Source organism: Hesperophylax consimilis, chromosome 17 (assembly GCF_061612785.1).
Source record: "Hesperophylax consimilis isolate HC1 chromosome 17, BYU_Hcon_1.0, whole genome shotgun sequence".
In the NCBI taxonomy this organism is placed as follows: Eukaryota; Metazoa; Arthropoda; class Insecta; order Trichoptera; family Limnephilidae; genus Hesperophylax; species Hesperophylax consimilis.
This window is the reverse complement of record NC_142852.1, coordinates 7518633-7540465: the sequence shown is the minus strand read 5'-3', so window position 1 is coordinate 7540465 and position 21833 is coordinate 7518633. Positions and strand designations below refer to the sequence as shown.

Here is a 21833-nt window from a genome sequence, read left to right as displayed (position 1 = left end):
TCGCGAAAATATCTGACAGCTGAGCGCAGTGTTGTGATATTCCAAAAATGAAAAACCCTATTTCAGTGGTAAATAAAAACCCAGCTTTGAAGGTTATAAAAATACATAGTTTATCTTAAATTTTTAATTGACAATTTAAGCTGCTACGAGCTGCTACCTGAAGCACCTGTACATAATCAATTACTGCTGTATTAATAACAAATATTTTATGTTTGTTCTTTGAATAATTCTTGTCTCCACAAGGTCATATATGTCCTGGCGTCTATATTTTATAAAAGTATTTTTATCTTTTTTCTATCATGTGGAAATACGCAATTTTTTGACGTTAGAGAAAGAATTAATAATTTTTTTTAGTTTGCCTCAAATATTTATGCTGGATGCCATTAGTAAAATCTTGAAAACAGCCAAAATAAATGATCAGTTTAATTTTTTTTATTTCTATACAATATTTACAGTGTTCACATAATTATTTATATTTGTACATGATATATTTCAAACTTATAACTATGATATGTTGTGTGTAAGGTAGGTTTGAAAAGGTAAAACTGTATGTGAGTAATATTGTATGTTTCGTGAACACCTCACTAGGAGAACCTGTGCTGAGGTGTTTACGTGGTTATGTATAGGTGTGACAAGTATTTATGTGTTGTAGAAGAAAGTTTTTATTTTTTATAAGTTTTAATTTTAATTTGTATGTTTTTTTTGTTGTTTTTGATAGTTGAATATTTATAAAATTTTAATGGTTTATGTAAATTGAATATTCATAATAAATTTGTAAAAAAAATATATTAATATATATATTAACATACATGTAAGTGCATATATTTGTATTGTAAGTGTGAGTATAGTTGGTAAAATCTCGAAAAACCTGTTTATTTATTATATACTTTTTATGGTTTAGTTATGTTTAGTTTGGAGTTATTATGTTTTGAAAAAATAAAATATCTCGATTTTTGATCCAGGCTGTGATATGTTTTTTGTAAACGTTTGCGGATGTATTTGCAGTTAGTAGTTGCTTCATAGTACTGGGCATACAATTAAACAGTTTAGTAGCGCAGTATTGAAAGTGTCTTTGTCCGTGTGTGGTGTGTGTTATCGGTATGTTTAGTGTTTTATTTGTTAAGGATCTGGTTTCTCGAGGTTTTTGGTTGAATTGGAATATGGAGTTTGTGTTGGAGGAGGTGTAGTAATGCAGATTTGGCATAAAGTTGTCTTATTGACAAGACTTCTAATGTTTTGTAAATTTCGCTTGATTCTGTGTCGAAAGGTACTTTTAGGATTATTTTAACTATCGCCTTTTGAATTTTTTGAATTGGGTCAATTGTCATTCTTGTAGCACTTCCCAAGCTAGTATTCCATATGTGGCAATGGATTGACACAGTGCAAAATATATGGATCTGAGTATTGTTGGAGGGAAAATGTTTTTGATGGATTTAGAAAAGAAAAGATTTAAAAAAAACTATTTCTTATTTTTATTATATGAACGAGATAAAAGTGAAATTACAGTTTTTTTTACAAAATTCCAAAAACAAAACGAATGTGTTTTCGAAATATCTAATTCTCTCAATGTTTCTACGATTTGAGAAAAAATTAAGTTAATACGTGTTTAGCGTTTTTGACAACATTTTTCACGTTTGGTATTATTTTTAATTATTATTTAGAAAAATTAATGTTTATTTTAGATACGAACACCGGAGAGATAATTTTATATATTTAAAAAAATGTATAAGCGCATTTGAAATATAAATAAAACATTGTAAAAGTGTTAAAAGTACTGATAGAAATAAACACATCATACAATGATTTTACAATTATCATTTTAGTTATTTACCGATCGATTCTGGGAGATGAAGTTCCCTCATAATCTTAACAATGGATTTTACCTGGGTAGTGTAGGTACATAATTAAAAATTTACATTTATATATTTATTTTTTTACAACGAAAATGATTAGATTAAAAATGTTTTGATCCTGTACTGAAATTTTAGAACAGTAACGTTCCTGAATTCAGGATATCCCAAGCTAAAAACGTTTCGTTTCAACTCAAAAGCACCTAATATTTTTGGTTTAAAACCACGCAGGTATAAATGAGCAAAAAACACTTAAAAATGTAACAAGCAGTAATTGTTGAATGAAACACTAGTATATATTGAATTATTTCGCGGATAAGAGATAAGCCGCCATAGCTCAGTGGTCAGAGCTGTCGACCGGATATCGAAGGGACACGGGTTCGAGTTCTGTTGGCGTCATGTATCTTTTATCAGGAGATTTTTCAATGTGGATGAATGTTTCAGGCGAATAATTATTGCTTGTAAAATAATTGTTACTTGGTGAGTGAGCTGATATAATTATATCCATGGACCTAGTAATGTTCAATTCAGACAGAGCGATTTTAGTCGAATGACTTTTATTGAACTACAAAAATTGAAAAAGATATCGTTCAGACGTTTCAGTTAAGATATTAAGATATTGTTAGTCAAAATGGCGTCAAGCGAAGTTATCACTGCGTGCGTCCCTTAAGCTTCGGACCTTTTATGGAACGAACTTGAAAATATGAAAAAGGGCAAAAAACGTCACACGTGGGCCAGAAAATAGATTATAAGAATAAATGAATTGGGTGCTTCTAACACTAGATTGAAAGAGATATGGAGTTAGAAGATATTGAAGGATGGCGCAATCATTTGCAAATTTCGAAAAAACAATTTGATGTACTTCTATCTAAAATTCAAGAAAAAATCCAAAAACAGGAAACCTGGCAATGATGGATTCTTTTTCAAGACTGGCTTATATGTAGAGAGTTCCAAAAAATACGATACATATAAACATAAAGAAAAATGGTGTAAATTTTTATGTCAAATGTAAGTATTGTTAAAATGATTTTTTTAAACTCTATTTATCTGAATAAAGATTAATTTAATAGATACATATCGTAGAAAATAATATAGAGTCGAACAGAGTAAGTACTCCACTGAAGATGTATTGCTTGCATACTGCACGCTTCCAAATACATACCATGTTTCTATCTTTTGATTTCAGAAAAGAAATAGAGTGATAATTAAAAAAAATAAAAAGAAATTAAGGTGAGTAACAAAAAGCCACACTGCAAACCTTTCATATGAATGTAAAAATTAAGGCACTTTTTTTTACATTCTGGCATTTTTTGCATACATTGCGCAATTTCAACTTCACAACGTCAAAATACCATATTTATCAAAGATGCCATAAGCCAATTGACTACAGGCAGTTAGAACTCTGTTTTAACAACTATTAAAAAAGGTAAAATTTATTTGGAAAATATTTTCAATACTACAGAATAGCTGCAATATTTGCTACATTTAGGAAATTTTAAACAGCTAAATAACAATAATGATAATTGACTATGAGTAGCGAAGACTTGTATTAACTCGACCGTTTTGCATTTCGTCTGTCTATAAATTTGTGTGTACGTACCATTTCCAGTTCAAGATGGTCTTGTTTTAAATAATATCAAATCTTCGTGCTTATTTGGACTTTGTTAGCACGTCTTCCCACCGTTGGTAAGCATTCAACATAAACTGAGTGCTATAACACCCTCCGCAGAAAATAAAGTCCGTTATCGCAGGGACGACACCGTGTGACGACGGGCTTATTTGAACGGTAACTACCTTCCCGAAGAAAGTAAAAAAATAATTATTGTCATTGAGATAGTAACGTTTCTTGCGACAAATGGTAAATTCCTTATGTTTGAAAAAAATAAGTTAAATATTTAAGTTCCTACTTACAAATCGCATGATTAAGGAAATTTTGGTTTTGATTTTGAGAAAATTAGAAACCTCGTTTTTAGAAGCATGATACTGTTCAAGGAACTACTAGTATTAATAGTTTCACCTTTTTCTTGAATGATACCAAATATCTTATTTTTTTTTTATTCTTCGGGAAGGCCATTAAAATATTTTTGTACTTTTCAAAGTATGTATATCTTTTTATATAAACATAAATGGATTTATATTGAGGATATTTTTATATGTATAATAATCTGCAGATAAGCAGCCATGTGGCAGCTTCGCGGGACTACATATCTATTGTCTAATTATATGTGTTATGCCAAATGTGTATTGTTAGAAATAAATAAATAAAAAATATATTATTTTTATAAAAAATCTCTTCGACAACAAAATCAGGGAATTTTCAAATAATTTTGCAAAATTAAAATAATTTTTAACATGGCAACACTGATTTTCAATTTGACAGCTGCAAGCAGACGGGCGAATGCGCTACGATTTTCGCGAAATGTTTTCGTTTGACGTTTGCGTTTAAACTGTAATTTATACGTATTTTTCACTTAAACTAACTGTGAATTGTTTTAAAAACTACTAAAAAATGACAGAGTGAGCTTAGGCGCCTGGAAAAAGTACAAAAAAACAGGTAAGTGCAGTTTAATATTGAAACGAAAATGTCAGTCTACAAGACACAATACAAAGGATTGTCCGGTTTTTGGATTTCATTGCTTCCAAATCTTGGCATCATAGTATAAAATTATAATTATTATAACGGTTTTTAAAGATTTTATGATGTTTTGTGATTTGAATGCGTAGTATAATAATGTCACAATAAAATTAAATCCGGTAGTTTGTACTTGCAGCGATCTTTTGCGTTTTTTTAACTAATTAAATAACCGTTATGTTGTTTACTACAAGGGTAGGCAGGGATGATACGTCACACAACTGTATTTAGACACACGCTCTTTTTTTACATACATGATGCAGCCCCCGTTTCTTAGCTGGTCATTTAAAGTTACATCAAGCATGTGAAGTGTGCTTTTCCTTTCCTAAACGTGCTCAATACTGAACATAAATACACATTGTTAAAATCGATGCCAGAAAGTCCAATTATGTCCTGTGCATGCGAATGAATCTAAATTTGTTTAATAAACAATAAACAATGTTAATCTCAAGTGATCTACCAGGTAAGTATGGTACTGTATATTATCTGCCTGTACAAAATATAAATAAATAATAATAATTTTATTTTTTTATATTAACTCCACACAGGAGGCCCTGAAGAAAATAATTTCCCTCAGGGCCTATGTCATCTTTGGGGATGCTGTGTGGAGGGTCTTTTTGTGGAGAGGAAGGAGTGAACATGGGTCTTGAAGAGTCCCATGTTGTAGGAGGGAGGAAACACAGAGGCCGGCAGTTCGTTCCACAGCCGAGCTGTTGAACTTAAGAACGAATCGTAGAAGCGACCCGTTCTCATGTGACAAATGTCAACCGTGTACAAATGTTGGGCGCGCGTTTGGCGTGTATCCCGACTACGCACCGGTGCCGAAGGGATCAATGACGCTAGTTCCTCAGAGCATCTTCCATTGTAATACCGATAGAACAAGGACAGCATACCTACCTGACGCCTGTGCTCTAAAGATTGCAGTCCGTTTGTTAAGATTGGGGAATCTATCAAACGGACCGCCCGTTTTTGCACAGAGTCGAGGGTTTTTTTCAGGTATTTAGGGGCTCCGGACCAGAGATGGCTGCCAAATTCGACAATAGGGCGCACTTGCGATTTGTACAGGGTCAGCAGTTGTGTACTATTAAAGTATCTGCGGGCCCTGTACAGTACGCCCAGCTTCTGAGAGGCCAACTTAATAATAACATATGTTCATTCTAGCATCACATTCATTAATCAAATGCATTGTACATATAGCTTTGTATTAGTGACCGACAAACCGGTGAATGTAATCTGTTAGACATAAATTGATAATAGTTTGACTAGTTTATTGTTAGTAATAACATAGATCATTGTAGAAATGTATCATATATTTTTACAACCCTTGAGCTGATTTTGCACAAAAATAACACACAAATCATCCAAATATTGACTAATGAATGTGATACTGCATTAGAATGTACATATTTTATTATTATTTATTTATATTTTGTACAGGCAGATAATATACAGTACCAAACTTACCTGATAGTTCTCTTGAGATTATTACTATTTATTGTTTATTAGATTCTATTCATGGGACATAATTGGGTATTTGTTACAAAAAGAGAAGATAATAAAAACACTTATTATTATTATCAATCAAAAACTGTCATTTTAATAGAAGAGTTATACCTACATTATTTAATATTTAAAATCAATCAGAGGCAAAATTGTGGTGAATAAAAACCAGTTTTTCTGCGTTTGATATTAGCAGATGATTGCGTTTATCTTTGTAGACTATACCAGATACCAAAAATAATCTTTCACTATGGACATTACTGCAAGGTGACATAAGATAAATTTTAACAAACTTTGTTAAGTTCGATTATTGGTATTTGACCACCAATAATAATAAAAAGAATTTGGCATTCTCAGACTATAAAAATATTACCATTTGTTATTTCAGCTACTGGCATTATACCTAGCTCTCTCATTCAAAATTTAGTCGCATTAGATCTATCAAAAAATTTATATATAAAAATGCAAAAAACAGTCATTTTAAATACATGTAGGATTACGAAAGATTTTTTAAATGTTTATGTAGAGGGATCAGTAGGATTTATAGGCCCTGTTAGAAGTTCTACCGAGCCGAACCCTCTGATATGAAAATATCTGGAGTCGGTGAATTATTTTCCCATTTGATCTCTGGTGAGTTGACGTGTTGTTCTTGTATTGTTTTGTATTTATTTTGCTTATATAATGCACTTGCATAATGTTGATTGACTAGATGATCATTTGTGGAAGGGTTTAGTTTTTATTTATTGTTATTAAGTTTAATTTGTAGAACTCCATTTTAATTTTAATTTTTTATATATTCAATAATATTGTTATTGGGTTTATAAAAACAGTTTATTTCTAAACAAGTTCTGCTGTGTAATTATTATTACGCGTGACAGCTGTTTCGCCCTCTGAAGGCATTATCAAACTGTGGGTAGCCCACTTACAGACGATACATTTATATTATTTGTAGATAGATATTTCAATTACTGATTTCTTAATTGATTTCTGAGTAAAATGTTAGAAATTATTAATGGTTATTACCCCAGTAAAGTTTCCCCAATTACTGTAATGTTTAAATTGTACTGTAATGTGCAAATATGAGTGCACTATGAAGTACTTAATTATGCTATTCAAATAACCCTATGAGTCATTGTTTGGGAATAACTAACATAAAGACATTCAGTCAAATTTAAACATTACACTAATTGGGGAAACTTTACTGGGGTTTAGTTTTTCCTATGGGGAAGATTTAACCCGGACATAAAGTCGGAAATTAATAATATTTGAATGACTTGTATAGCGCCGTTTTTGTGCAAAATCAGCTCAAGGGCTGCACAAATATATGATACATTTCTACAATGATCTATGTTATTACTAACAATAGACTAGTCAAACTATTATCAATTGATATCCAACAGATTGCATCCACTGGTTCGTCGATCACTAATACAAATAATGCTATAATGTACATATGTTATTAATCTTATTAATTTATATTTTGTACAAGCAGATAATATACAGTACCATACTTACCTGGTAGATCACTTGATATTAACACTGTTTATTGTTTACTAGACAAATTTTATTCTGGGCGGTTCTACAGTACAAGGTTTTGATCAGAATTCACTATCCTAAATGTGATTCGTCCGTCGGTATAAAACAGATTTCGAATAATGTAAATCCAATAAGAAAAGTGTGATTAGGATGTATTATAGGCAATACAAGAATACTACTCTCAGGCAAGTATATTTAATTTCAGGGTATGACAGCTTAAAAAGGTAAGTTTTTAGTTTAGACCTGAATTCTGTTGGACTTGTTATGGATCTTAGTTCTGGAGGGAGTTTATTCCAAGCCTTCGGCCCAGATACTCCGAAAGCGCGATCACCAAACTTAGTATTTGTCTTGCACTTAGGTTCTATCAGTCTGCCTATACTGATGTTGCTAATCTAAGAGTTGACTGTCTCAGACCAGTGTTTGCCAGTGTAAGGTTTGCCTTAAGATCAGTGGCGGCTCGTCACTTTTGGGTGTTTTAGAGTGCTAATATTACAAAAAATGGCATTATTGATGTTGTTGTAGCTGAAAACGATTTTTATTTTTTGTAATATTAGCACTCTAGTACACCCAAAAGTCAAAAGCCGCCACTGCTTACGATTGAGAAGAGCACTTTTCAAATAAAAATCTATCTAATTTGCTACTGCTCTTATCTCCAACCCTTCAGTTTCCATTTTGTCAGTAGCGTTAATATTTATTTATTATTTATTTTATCGTGTTCTCCATAAAACGGTAATACACCAATATATCATGGAGAAGATTACAAATTAAAAAGTTTACAGAGGCAGTTTAACTATTTTGTGACATGTGTTAAAAGATAGTTACCGAATTGTCTGTAGGTGACATTGAAAATGTCGATGGCTAATGCAGAATCGTTAAGCAGTTGAGTCGCTCTGTTTATTGGCGCGTTCTGATAGGCAGAAGTCCTCGCTTTCGGAGCATATAAGAGTGTACGGGATCTCCCTCCAGTATAATTGTTAAGTTAACCTATTTCAACATAGGTGGATTGTGTATTGTACCAGAGATTAACTTAAAAAAGTGTTTGCCTAAAAATATTTTTCTGCGGGCTTCTAATGTATTGAAATCGAGCATTCCTGTTAAGAACAAGGATGGATACAGGAATGGATAGTATGTATATTCCCTCATATACAGGTAACCCATAAACCTTTTTTGTACTTTTTCTATTTCTAAGATATGTTAAGGTTTTGTTCAGAAGGGGCCCAAATAATGGAGCTGTATTCCAGGATGCTGCGGACAAGTGCTTCATATGTTCTCCGTATTGCAATTCCAATATCCGGCGCTTCTGCCAAGAACACTGCCGAATATTCGGTAACCGGCCAAATCAACATTCGTTGCATCTCTAATTCATACCCCAAGAGTAAACCCTTTCGAGGTAACCGTCCATTCTCTGCTTAGTCCTGCGAGCTGTTAGAGTTAGTCTGTCCTTTTGGGGCTTGTCAGACAAAAAGCTATCAGGGAATGTTTCAACTTATTTACTATAAGAAACAACTATTTACATCAGGGAGATGAATTAAAGTTCCAATTTAAGAAGTTAAAATTAATACAGCACTCTTTCACTTTTGTTGATTTCCTTGTTGTCATGTTTGTTGATTTCCACATCTTCATGTTTATTGATTTCATAACTTTCATGTTTGTTGACCATGTTTGTTGATTTCCACATCTTCATATTTGTTGGTGTTACTTCATAATTTCATCTGATTTGATTGATTGTTTATTTTTTTATTTAATAAATGTTTACATGTTACATTTTTAAACATTTTTTTAACTAACATACTAGGCTAATACCCGTGTTGTGGTAGTTATACTTGAAATGATAATAAAAATGACATAAAAGAACTAAAACATACTATTTTATAGTAACATAAGTATGTAAGTATAAATCATAATGGAGTAATAATAAAAATAACTTAGAAGAACTAAAAAATACTATTTTATAGAAACATAAGAAAGAAGTAAAGAAAAAAAAAACAAATTTAATGATAAATAAAACTAAAAACAAATATATTAAAATTAATAGTAAACTGAAAAATAAAGAAAAAGTATAATATGTATATTTAAAAAGACACAAATAAAAATTAAAAATATTAAACATTAAGATTAAAATATAAACATAATTAATATAGATTGTTTAATGCATATAATTGTTTGTGTGCAAGTTTATTTATATTTATTTATTTATTTATCAATTTATTTGCAGCCATGGCCCACCACTGGTCTGAGGGCGTGGGGGTGCTGCGCCTGACGCCCCGGGAGTACGAGCAGGAGCTGGTGGAGGCGGGCGGCCAGGGTAACATGCTGGCGTGCCCCCCAAGCTCGCAGTCCGCCGGTTTTGTGGCGCTCAAGGTGCTGCAGGAACTGGCGTGGCAGGTGCGCAGGTCTGTAACACAAAATTCTGGTACTTATCTTTGCCAATCATCTAGTATACCGCCCTATGTCAACCATCTGGTCTACTACCCTATGTCAACCATCTGGTATATTGCCATGTGTCAATCATTTGATATACTGCCCTATGTCAACCATCTGGTCTACTACCCTATGTCAACCATCTGGTATATTGCCATGTGTCAATCATTTGATATACTGCCCTATGTCAACCATTTGGTCTACTACCCTATGTCAACCATCTGGTATATTGCCATGTGTCAATCATTTGATATACTGCCCTATGTCAACCATCTGGTCTACTACCCTATGTCAACCATCTGGTATATTGCCACGTGTCAATCATTTGGTATACTGCCCTATGTCAACCATCTGGTCTACTACCCTATGTCAACCATCTGGTATATTGCCATGTGTCAATCATTTGGTATACTGCCCTATATAAATTGGTTTCCTCGAGAGGGTTTCCTCTTGCGGTAAGAATAACCTAATAAAATTTTTAAAGACCTAATCCTGTCTGATTACGTCTAAAAGGGATCAAAACGACAATCCAGTCTCCTTCAACAGAAGCAATCTTCCCAACATGGCTTCCATTGATATGCTTGGTGTAACTATAAGCGACCAGCTCAGGCACGGAGGTTCCATCGAAGCCAGAGTCAAGTTAGTCTGACAGAAGCTAGGTGTACTGCAGATAGTATACAACTGCTTACCCTGTGAAAATCTATCTAAATATGGCAGCCACCTCTAGTTGGGAGCCCCTAAATACTTGAAAAAAATCCTTACTAATCCTTAGGATACCCAAAGATGACATATATTCTATGAAAATTTAGTATACTACATGTTTCCCTTGTATAATTACTTTATATTCATTATTTTATACTAGCTTTACCCCGCCACGCATTGCTGTGGCTCCGTCTTTCTGTGCAGATAGAAAAACAATAGCGTGTGTTGCTAAGTCCAACAGATGGTGCTGTTTGTAAAAAAAAAAGCATTTGTGTCGAACAGATTATGCTGTTTTTCAAAAAAGCATCCTTATACCTGTCACAGGTGACATTTATATAATAAAGGTATATGAAAAAACACACGCATATTCGTATGAAACATTGTGTCAACATTTCAAAGCAATCGGAGAAGAATTTTCAGAGACTTAAGATTTTGAACAAACTAACATTTACATTTTTGTTTACATAGATAGTTATAGATTCCCAAGAGCAATACTAATTATCTTAAAAATGTATTTATAAGAAGAAGTTGCATCACGTTTAATAGATTATGTTCGTACATTGATTTTTGTAACACGAACCTCTCGATTAAATTAGAAACATTCTTACAAAATAACATTCGGTTGATCGATATATCAGAAAACTTATTATTTTATTGATTTTTTTTTCATCTCAATTCCTTCTTTGTGACCCGTTCTGCTTTCAGTAAGAACTGAAAAAAATAAGTTTGAATAGCAGAATAACAGCCCAATTGAATAACAGCAGTTTTAATTGAATAACAGCAGTTTTAATTGAATAACCAGCAGTTTTAATTGAATAACAGCAGTTTTAATTGAATAACAGCAGTTTTAATTGAATAACAGCAGTTTTAATGAATAATAGCAGTTTTAATTGAATAACAGCAGTTTTAATTGAATAACATCACTTTCTCTCATTGTCATTATTGATACCCACTCCATGTTTAAGGCGATGCAATACGTCGTGTAATATTTTAAATTGAGCCGCTATCAATAATAACCCTTACGTAGATGGCGATAAGCTTTAAATTCCCGCTTAACACCATCCGCCTGTTTTGATTTATGCAAGAAAAAAACATGGCCAAAAAGTGCCTTTTATTTTATTTTGTGGATGTTCAGGCATAAATATTTAATTTTTTTTCGATCGTTTTATAAATAACTTAATTTGCCACATTATACAATAAAATCGTAGCCGAAAATGGGTTCGTAAGTAGGAGATTTTGAACTTTAAAGCAGTTTTCATAGGCCTTTACATTATTTTTTTCTGGGCTTATAAAAAGACTTATCTAAAAAATACTCGATTATTTCAAAGGCCAAGATGTATTCTACTCGCAGTATTTAATTGAAGCATCTGAAACATTTCTAGGCGACCAAATTTTCAAACCAAAAACACATGATTTTGCATTACTACGTATGGCATCGCCTTAAACGTAGAAAATGTAAAAAAAACAAAACACTTATTGTGTATTCAAGTAGTATTATAATAATAATAATTGTCTGGATGTTATGTATATTTCTTTTATTAATTTGGTCTAATGTCGTTATTTTATTGGTCAATGATATGAGTCGTGTAATTTCTATACCCGCTATATCAACTTTCATTGATTTGGAGAAAACCGCAAAAAACCGTCACATCTCTAGCGTACATAAGTAATTGCATTACTATTTTTTATATAATGTATTGGAGTAATAGCATTTCGAAAAGCATTTATTTTTCTATATATGTCTAGCTATAATTAAGTAATTTCGATAAATAAAATGGATAAAGCGGATTTTGATACTCACTTCGTGATATAGAGGCTTTTGAAAGTCAACTGAGCCGACATGGCGGGTTTAGAAACACACGCGTAGATCATTTTGACACACGAGCGTGGCGTCAGAGTGGCGGCCATATTGTATTTTGGCAAAATAACTGCTTGTGATTGGTTGAATCCGATATAGCGCGTTTTGATAGTAACTTTCTGTATGATATAGCGGATTTGGTTTCTCACTCGCAGTTTTAACATGGTTTTTGGTCGCGATAAGGAGGGTTTTGAAACTCAATTTTAGGCTCCTCTTGTTGCTCGCAAAAATGTGAACAAGATGTCATACTCAGATCATTTTGTCAAAAAATCGGATATAGCGGGTATAGAAATTGTAGGATTCATATAATAAATTCCTAACACACTAAAATATGAATGAATAAAGACTGTTTATAATGCAAATAAATAAAATATTATTTCTGATTCTAGCCCCAACACGAGAAAGACCGTAATCGTGGTGCAATCCAGAAGGCTCGATTCGGTTGTTCTGGAGATCAGTTTGCTGACGGATCTGAACGCCGCCATCATTTGTGATGCATCGATCGAGGATAGGGCCCGAAGCTGGACGGGAGCAATTGAACTCAATCAGGTAACTTCTTCTTTCTTATGGTGGGGGTGTCAGAGTTCTTTCGTATGGTGGTTTTGTCGCCATGTGAACCTCATCAATCGTGCCGGGGAATGAATGGAGCGGGCATTCGTTGACCACATGATCGGTGGTCGACTCTTTAACGCCCCATCTGTGCATCATGTGGGCACAGCGGCTATGGGAGCACCTTAACCTATTGATGGTGAACCAGGTTTTGCGCGAGGCAGTGAGAACCCAGGCTGTCTCTTGGTGGGGTCCTGTATGAGGTGGGCATTTCCCACGTTGGCCGTTTGCCACTCAAGTTTCCACCTATCTTCTGGGGTGAGAGGTAATCGGAGGAGCCTCTCTCCTTCCAACCAGAAGGGCTTTCGGGACTTCAAGCGTTATGCCTGGTTCGAGATGACATCTTCATGCAAAGGTATTGCGCTTTTTTGCAGCGCCTTTTATTCCCTCAGTGCTCGGGCCAGTTATAATTGTTGCATAGTATTTGGTTCTGTTGTTTCCCGCCCGCGTCCCACGCCTTTTACCTACATCAGCCAGTTGTATTAAAATTATCGCGCCGCCCGCAAGGTTCAACCGACCTACCGCTTCCACATAACCTATCTTGAGTTATTAAAACCACCGCGCCGCGCTGTAAACGGCAAATGTTATACCGCCGTGAAAAAGTGCATAAAAATAGCAATCTCTAACGCATTGACCATTTCGCAAACCAAATATCACCATTTCCCTTTCCTGACCTCTGTTCCAATACTAACAATTACCCTACCGGTGATTACCGCAGAGCAAAGTGGAAGGTGCCGACAGCTTGGAGATATTGGTAAGTCAAATCAAACAAATTCACAAAATACCACAATTACAGTCCATTCACGCCGCAACATTTGGTGCAATTTCTCGCCTGATATTTGGCGGGGTTATGTTTGCAAGTACGGAGAGCCAAGGGAGAGGAGTAGATTTTAAAGTCCCGCTGACGGTTCGCATTGTGGCATTAGACTGAACGTCTACCATGGAAGTGTGGGCGCTTCTAGCCCATACTGGAGCGCAGTATTCAGACGTTGAGAAAACCAGGGCAATGGATGCTGTTCTGAGGTTACTAAATATTACACGTGATTCCTAACTGCCCAAAATGTAATGAGGTTATGGAAGTACCCGCCTTTCAATTCCATGGCAAAACAGATATTGAAGAAATATAGAAAAGAAAAGTGAAGAGAGAAAAATAAAAGATATTGAAATGGTGAAAATCACAGACCTTCCGATGTTCCTCCATGCCAATGCACGACACCGTGTGGACGGAGGCTTCTGACGATGCGAGGAACCAGAGAAGTAAGCAGGGCTGAAGACGCGAGTGTCTCCGGTCGCAAATCGCAAGTAGTTCGTAGTAGCGAGGGAGTTCTACTACTAGATTGATTGGCTGGCGCAGCATTTATGTAGGAGTTCCCGCAGTGGGTTGTCTCGGAGAATGTTCCCAAAGAGTTCTCTCGAAGAGAGGCGTATTATCTCCGCACATCTATTATATCTACTAGTCATTTTTTCAATGATTCACCGCGCTTTTGCAGGGTTAGCGAACTGCAAATCTGCAGTAGGACTGCCACAAACACAGACAACCAACACAACATAACTTGACTTTAAATAACCTAACTTAACCTACTATTTTATCCTGTTTATTATTGACTTGATATATCATTGATTTAATTATTTTTCTTTTGCAATTTCACTATCAAAGTGTTGTTTTCGTATTTTTGTAAAAATATATAACTAATCACAATTACGCCTTTTCCACCAAACAACTCCATCTTCATTCGCACTCATACATCATCTCATACATTCCCCCTCTGTTACTCTTGACATGGCCTAACTTAGTATTTGGTTTTCTAATTTAATAAATCAAAAATCAATAATCTCTGAAATCATAAGATTTGTACTGAGGTACTTGAATACCCACCATCTTTATTATAATTATTCTTAAGTATCATTGAATCGTTGACAGCCCTGAATTGTTAATGCCAAGTTACGATGCCTACTCAGCTATTCCAAGTACAAATAATTTAGTGGGTAACAATAAAGTCACTACTGACTATTATCATAGACACCTCATACTTTGACTTAAGACAGGTTTTATACAAGTCTAGTATAAATTAGTTCAACTATTGTTACACTGGTATATATTGCTTTTGAATTATGCATTGTCTTACTGCACTTATATTAATAACTGCATCACTTGCAATAGTGTTTTTGTTTACACATTAATTGTTCTTTAATTTATTGCTATTACAGTGAAACCCGAATTTTACGTCCCCAGATTTAACGTTTTCTCGCCAATTACGCGTTATTATTTCAGTCCCGATATATTTTAGTACATTTGATACTCGCTTTTTACGTTTTTTTTCCCGCAATTTACGTCGAAAATATTAAAAAAAATGTTAGTTTCTCGGGCTTGACACGGCCGTGCCGTAATTGGTCGGCTTACGGCGCTCAACGCGGTGATTGGCCGACATATTTCAATTTTAGCCGGTCGTGCCGTGATTGGTCGGGGTACGGTGCATAACGCGGTGATTGGCCGACATTTTTGAATTTTAGCCATGTGTAAAATACTGTAGCATCATTTGTTCGGTTTATTTACGCATCTGTCATTCGGTTTTCAACTCGATTTGTGACGCTTCTTTCTGACATTATTCGCAATCATCACATAGTTTTTAAAATTTAAAATGTGTTTTTCTTCAATACCCCCTATAATAGGACATGATTTTTTTAAAAATAAAAATTTCTTTTCTTCAGTATCCCTAATATATATATACACAATTTTTGAAATAAAAAATAAAATTCAATACCCCCCATTTACATTTTCCCTCCGTTTAGGTTTTTTTTTTTCAGTCCCTTAAAAAACGTAAAATAGGGGTTTTACTCATAGACATATGAATATTAGTAGACCTGCCCTAAGTAATTAAAAGCGTATTATTCCCCACTCCCCATACCGGTTCCATTGGAGCCGGCTGGGCTCGCGTATGGCCTCAAGTGAATTTAGAAAACTTGACGTCATCATTCTTGTGCGAACTATGGTCGAGGCATCATCGGTTCATTTTACGAAATAACACGGCAAAATGGTGACTTGTGGTATGAAAACTTGTAAAAACAGATGTGAAAAAGAGAATAAATCCAATTGTCGTATTACATTCCATATATAAGCATTATTTTACTTTATTTTAAGCATATTCACATCGTATAATATGGATCAGTTGTAGAAACATATACTATCACATCGAGATACGTCTGTACGCGAAACACAAAGCTGTGGTTGGTTGCTGGGAAGTAAATTATGAACATTTATATAAGTGTCTTAACTAAATACGTAAACGAAATATTCGACTCTGAAAATAGAAGAAATTTATTTTGCCGAATTTGGACTTCGCAAATTTGTTCATAACGTGGCGAGTAATTTGCGCTCCCATGTGAAAATGTCTATTCATTCAAAAGCAGATTTTACTTTTAAGAACTAAGTGGTGATATTATAATGCGAGATGCCTATATACTGTCAGATTGATTTATTGACGAATCACAGTCAGCTTTACCCCTTCATTCTTCAACAGTTGATTTTACCCCTCATCTTTAATTTCTAGTCTATATATTCATATGTCTGTGGGTTTTACTGTATTATCCTGTTTACCACTGTATTGTAAAAGCCATTATATGGCGTTTGAATGAAAAAATAAATAAAGAAACCATAATATGTTTTATACAATTTATCTAAAGAAATGCCACTATATCAATGACAATTATTTTTTTCTTCAGGCAGGCAGGTAGGTAGGTAAATATGTATAAAAAAAGTACAAATAAACACTGCATTTTCACATGAAAAAAAAGAAGTCTTTACCGAACCATTAACAGCCACCATCTTGAAACGTAATGTACAAACAAATTTACAGACAGAAGAACTGCAAAACGGTCTATTTAAGACAGGACTTCTCTACTCTCAGTCAATTAATATGTTGATTCGTTATTTTTGCAGGTTTTGGTATTGACTTCCAATATTCTGGATGATCTTCTGACGGACGCCTTTATCACGATGGACAGAATCAACTTGCTGATCATTGAAGACTGCCACGCCGTTGTATCGGACGAACACCTGCAAAGGGTAAGTACTTTTGAGGAGGTATTCGCCGAACTCAATAAGCCAGTGTCCACAAAAATGCTGATTTATATAATTCACTGACTATAATTATAGATGGCAAAATTTAGCATTAATTTTCAGATTTTTGGAAACAATTGGAAATTTAGCGTTTTATAGTATTTTGAGGCATAATTTAGCGTTTTGTAGCAAAATAGAAAAAAATGTATTTCCTGAATGTTTTTAGCGCATATTTTAAGTATTTTTGGTAAAATATATGTTTAACCACAGACATAGGAATTAATAGACGAGAAGATAATGGCGAGGGGTAAAATCAACTGTTGAAGAACGAAGGGAGTGAAGCTGACTGTGATTCGTCAATAAATCAATCTGACAGTAAATAGGCATCTCGCATTATAATATCACCATTTACTTCTTAAAAGTAAAATCTGCTTTTGAATGAATAGACATTTTTACATGGGAGCGCAAATTACTCGCCACGTTATGAACAAATTTGCGAAGTCCAAATTCGGCAAAAAAATTCGGTTCTATTTTTAGAGTTGAATATTTCATTTAAGTATTTAGTTAAGACACTTTTATAAATGTTCATAATTTACTTCCCAGCAACCAACCAGCTTTGTGTTTCGCGTCCAGACGTTTCTCGATGGGATAGTAACAACTGATTCATATTATACGATGTGAATATGCTTAAAATAAAGTAAAATAATGCTTATATATGGAATGTAATACGACAATTGGGTTTATTCTCTTTTTCAAATCTATTTTTACAAGTTTTCATAGTACAAGTCAACATTTTGCAGTGTTATTTCGTAAAATGAACCGATGATGCCTCGACCATAGTTCGCACAAGAATGATGACGTCACGTTTTCAAATTTCACTTGAGGCCATACGCGAGCCCAGCCGGCTCCAATGGAACCGGTATGGGGAGTGGGGATAATACGCTTTTAATCACTTAGGGCAGGTCTACTAATATTCATATGTCTATGTGTTTAACCTTCATTTGCAAGTATTTCCATGTGAAAGATTATAAATAATTAATTTTAATATTAAATGAATAAGGAAGGAAACTCTAAGTACGGGTCGAACACAAACACAACAGATTGCGATTAACATCAATAGGCCTAATTTATTTAGCACAATTTGTGTAATGTCAAAAAGCAATTTTAGCCTACAGTACAAAAATATTAAATATTTACACATAAAATAGTAACAAAATTATAAAAAATCGTAGGAAAGGCTTCCAAAAATGAAATAAAGTAGGCATAATACTTTTCCCTGCACATTCACATGAAACTACCTTCCTTATGCATTTTTCTCAATTCTTCTTTAGTTGTACTGGACTAAATATTACTGTATCAGCTTCTCCAATTTGTATGGTTCTTTGACTTCTGAAATACGCTATATTCTCGGAAAGCGTTTACGCACACAGTCGGTGGAGCGCGAGCTGAAGTTAGAGATGATTTTTAATCACTTATTTCCGCTAATTCTCACATATTATTTTAATACCCAGTATTTTCGGGAAATTCGCGCCTATTTCGCTAAATAGAATAATTTAGCTGAAATACGGCCAAAATCACGTTATTCGCGAAATAGAAATCACTGAAAACACTTTCAAATGCCTTGAAACGCAAAGAAAACTTATAAATGCCCTATTTTCGAACCAAAAATATTTTTTCGCGTTTTTAGTTAAAACGAAATTTTGCCATCTCTAACTATAATTCAACGACCATATCACCTGGATTGAGGAATTTCCCAAGATCCCCGATGAAGTGATCGAGCTCAACAGAGGGCGATGATGTTTGGACTAGATTCTATTATGACACAATATTAGAGTTCAATGGAGGACAAAACTAGTCAGTGATAGTAGTGGGATGAGGAATTTTTAATATTAAAAGATTAAGGGGGTATTTCACTATCTCTGATTATGTTCTGACTAAGCACTAATCCGCGGATTAGTCATTTTTTCGTTTTCACTATATCTGAATAACGCTAACGCTCGGGTTAAAGTTCGATTTGACTAATCAGTGCTCGAACCTCACGTTAGGCGCTATTCCTCGAATCAAAGATGGCGTCAAAACATTCCGAGTTTGACAGCGGAGAAGTGAGTCGAATTTTGTTGCGAATTATTATGGATACCGAGGTTTTTGATTAACAGAAGCAGGTGAAAGGGCGGCGATGCGAAGGCCGCGAGTTTTAAGAGCTCGAATGAATTTGAATGCTTGTATGATCCATCCTGAATTATTTGATTGTGTTCAAAGTAAGAAACAATTTATTAGAGTGTTATCTATCCGGAAGCTCGGCAACAATGGTGAAACGGTCGCCGTTGAATTTTTTATTTATTTTTATAGTGAATACCTCACAAGAGTCCCAACTGCTCCCGTCTGGAGCCAGTGAGACTATGGCATCCCCAATTGGGGGATGTTGTGAGGCTGAAGGTAAGTGGGGAAGGGAAAGAGGAAGGTGGGGAAGTACCTGGCTATTCAGATCTAGTCACTAAACACGGCTAAAGCCATTTGGAGCAACGTTTCAATTCTAAATGGTGGTCTTACACCAGGGCGATACTGGTAGTATCTTCCACTCTGGAACGTGCCGCAAATATACTATATATTATTTAAATTAATTAATTGTGAAATAACACAAATTAATCAAATAAAATTTATTTGCGCACGCCGGGTTCGAACCCGCGACCTTCGGAATGGCAGTCCAATGCGTTACCACTGGACTATGCCGGCCCTTATAGATATTAACGAAGTTATTCTGATCTTTAAAGCCAGCCAACGGCTAGCTAGTCAGATATTTAGCCCGACATAGTGAAATACCCCCTAATTTTAGTTAATTTAATTCGGTAATTGTCTGTAATCGATTTTTTCATGGGGAACATATTAGGCACCGTGTCTAACAATTAATTATTTATTTTACATTAGCTCCACACAAGAAGCCTTAAAAGGAAAATAATTTCCTTCAGGGCCCTTGTCATCTTTGGAGATGTCATGTGAAGAGTGTTTTAAGGATGTGAAGGAGAGTAGGTTCTGGGAAGGAAAAGCCTATCAGGGTTGGGTAAGAATCTTGGAGTCAGTGTGTTCAGGAGTGGCAGACCTTGTGAATGCATTCCTCCTGCTGCGGTACAAGGCGTTGGGTCCAGAGAGTCTGCCTCAACCGGCCTCTTTCGATCCTCATCCTGAACAAGTCTTACCCAGCCACCTCTACTAAGTCACAGGTCATAGCTTGCCACTTGGGGTAGTCTATGGCATAGGTGATGTTTATTCAATGAATGGCTCCCGGAGCAACGCTACCCATACCCGTTCTACTACGGGTTTTCCAATAAGAGGTGTTATTTTGATATTCAATCGTAAAAGATCAATGGTTTCATTGCTTGTGTGGCACGTAGCGCCGTATTGTTGAAAGTAAACGTTGTCCAGATCAATACCATCCTTCAAAAATCATTAATCATCTCTCGATAGCGCGATCCATTCACCATAACTGTTGCTCCAGCCTCATTTCGAAAAAGTAAGGTCCAATGACTCTGCCGGACCATAAACCGCACAAAACAGTCACACGTTGAGGATAGAGCGGCTTTTCAACAATAACTCTTGGGTTTTCCGAGCCCCAGATGCGACAATTTTGCTTGTTGACGAAACCACCGAGGTGGAAATGGGCCTCATCACTCAAGATGATTTGCATTTGATTCATTCGTTCCATTTTTATTAATGGCGTAGTATCTACTTGTCAAATGTCAAAAAATTACAGCTTCAAAAGTAACATCTACCGAAATAGCGGGCTATTCAAAATAACACCTCTTATTGGAAAACCCTTTACAATGTTATTTTTTGTTCGATTTCAGATCATTGCCAACTATAAAGCATTCATCGAAACGGAGAACGGCAATATTCCACGAATAATAGCCTTCACTTATCCCCTCTTCAACAATGAATTCCTATTCGAAGAAGACACGAAAACATCCTGGGAAAAACTTTCCAACTCCATGGATTCGATTTCCGATTGCGATTCGTCGGAAACTATCGATGAAATCATAGAAACGGATTTGAACGATGGAGAATCGTTGAATATGACCGATTTCAACTATTGGAGAATGGATTTTGTTGAAGTCGAACCATTAAACTGTGTTAAATGCGAAGAAGTCGCAATCGAAGAGTCAAAGATTGATGAAATTGGTAGAAATGGATTAAAACCTGATGCAATCGGTGAATTGGGGTGCAAAAATGATGAAATCAGTGGTGTTGGGGTCAAAATTGATGATGTTGCCAGTGGTGTTGAAGTCAAAAGTGCTGATGATGTCAGTGGTGTTGGGGTTAAAAGTAATGATGATGTCAGTCGTGTTGGGGTCAAAATTGATGATGTCAATAGTGTTGGGGTCAAAAGTGATGATGATGCCAGTGGTGTTGGCGTCAAAGGTGATAGGTTTTGTTCGGAGCAGTTGGGTTTGGAGGATGTGGATATCTTGAGTAATGTAGCGGTCATATCCCAGAGTGAGAGGTGTTTTGTTTCGGACTCGGAGCACGAGCTGGAATTGAAGAGGTCCATCTATGATAAACTGGAATGCCAACTGGAGAAACTGGAAGAGCTGATCATGTGTAAAGCTGATATGGCGGGTGATATTGCCGGACTGAAGAAGTAAGTTTTTATTTGTTTTCTTTTTAAAGTTTGTT

The 21833-nt window shown here is 35.0% G+C and overlaps 1 protein-coding gene across 1 annotated transcript in view; it reads left to right on the top strand.

Annotated features, from left to right (window-relative positions):
* Positions 1-4236: 4236 nt before the first annotated feature.
* Dcr-1 (Endoribonuclease Dcr-1) overlaps positions 4237-21833 on the top strand; it is a 111841-nt gene continuing 94244 nt past the window's right edge. The window contains exons 1-5 of the mRNA XM_089641762.1: positions 4237-4404; positions 9734-9911; positions 12889-13048; positions 17046-17171; positions 21008-21798. Of these exons, the coding sequence (XP_089497888.1) occupies positions 9736-9911; positions 12889-13048; positions 17046-17171; positions 21008-21798 (1253 nt within the window). The 5' untranslated portion in view covers positions 4237-4404; positions 9734-9735. The remainder of the gene's footprint in view (positions 4405-9733; positions 9912-12888; positions 13049-17045; positions 17172-21007; positions 21799-21833) is intronic.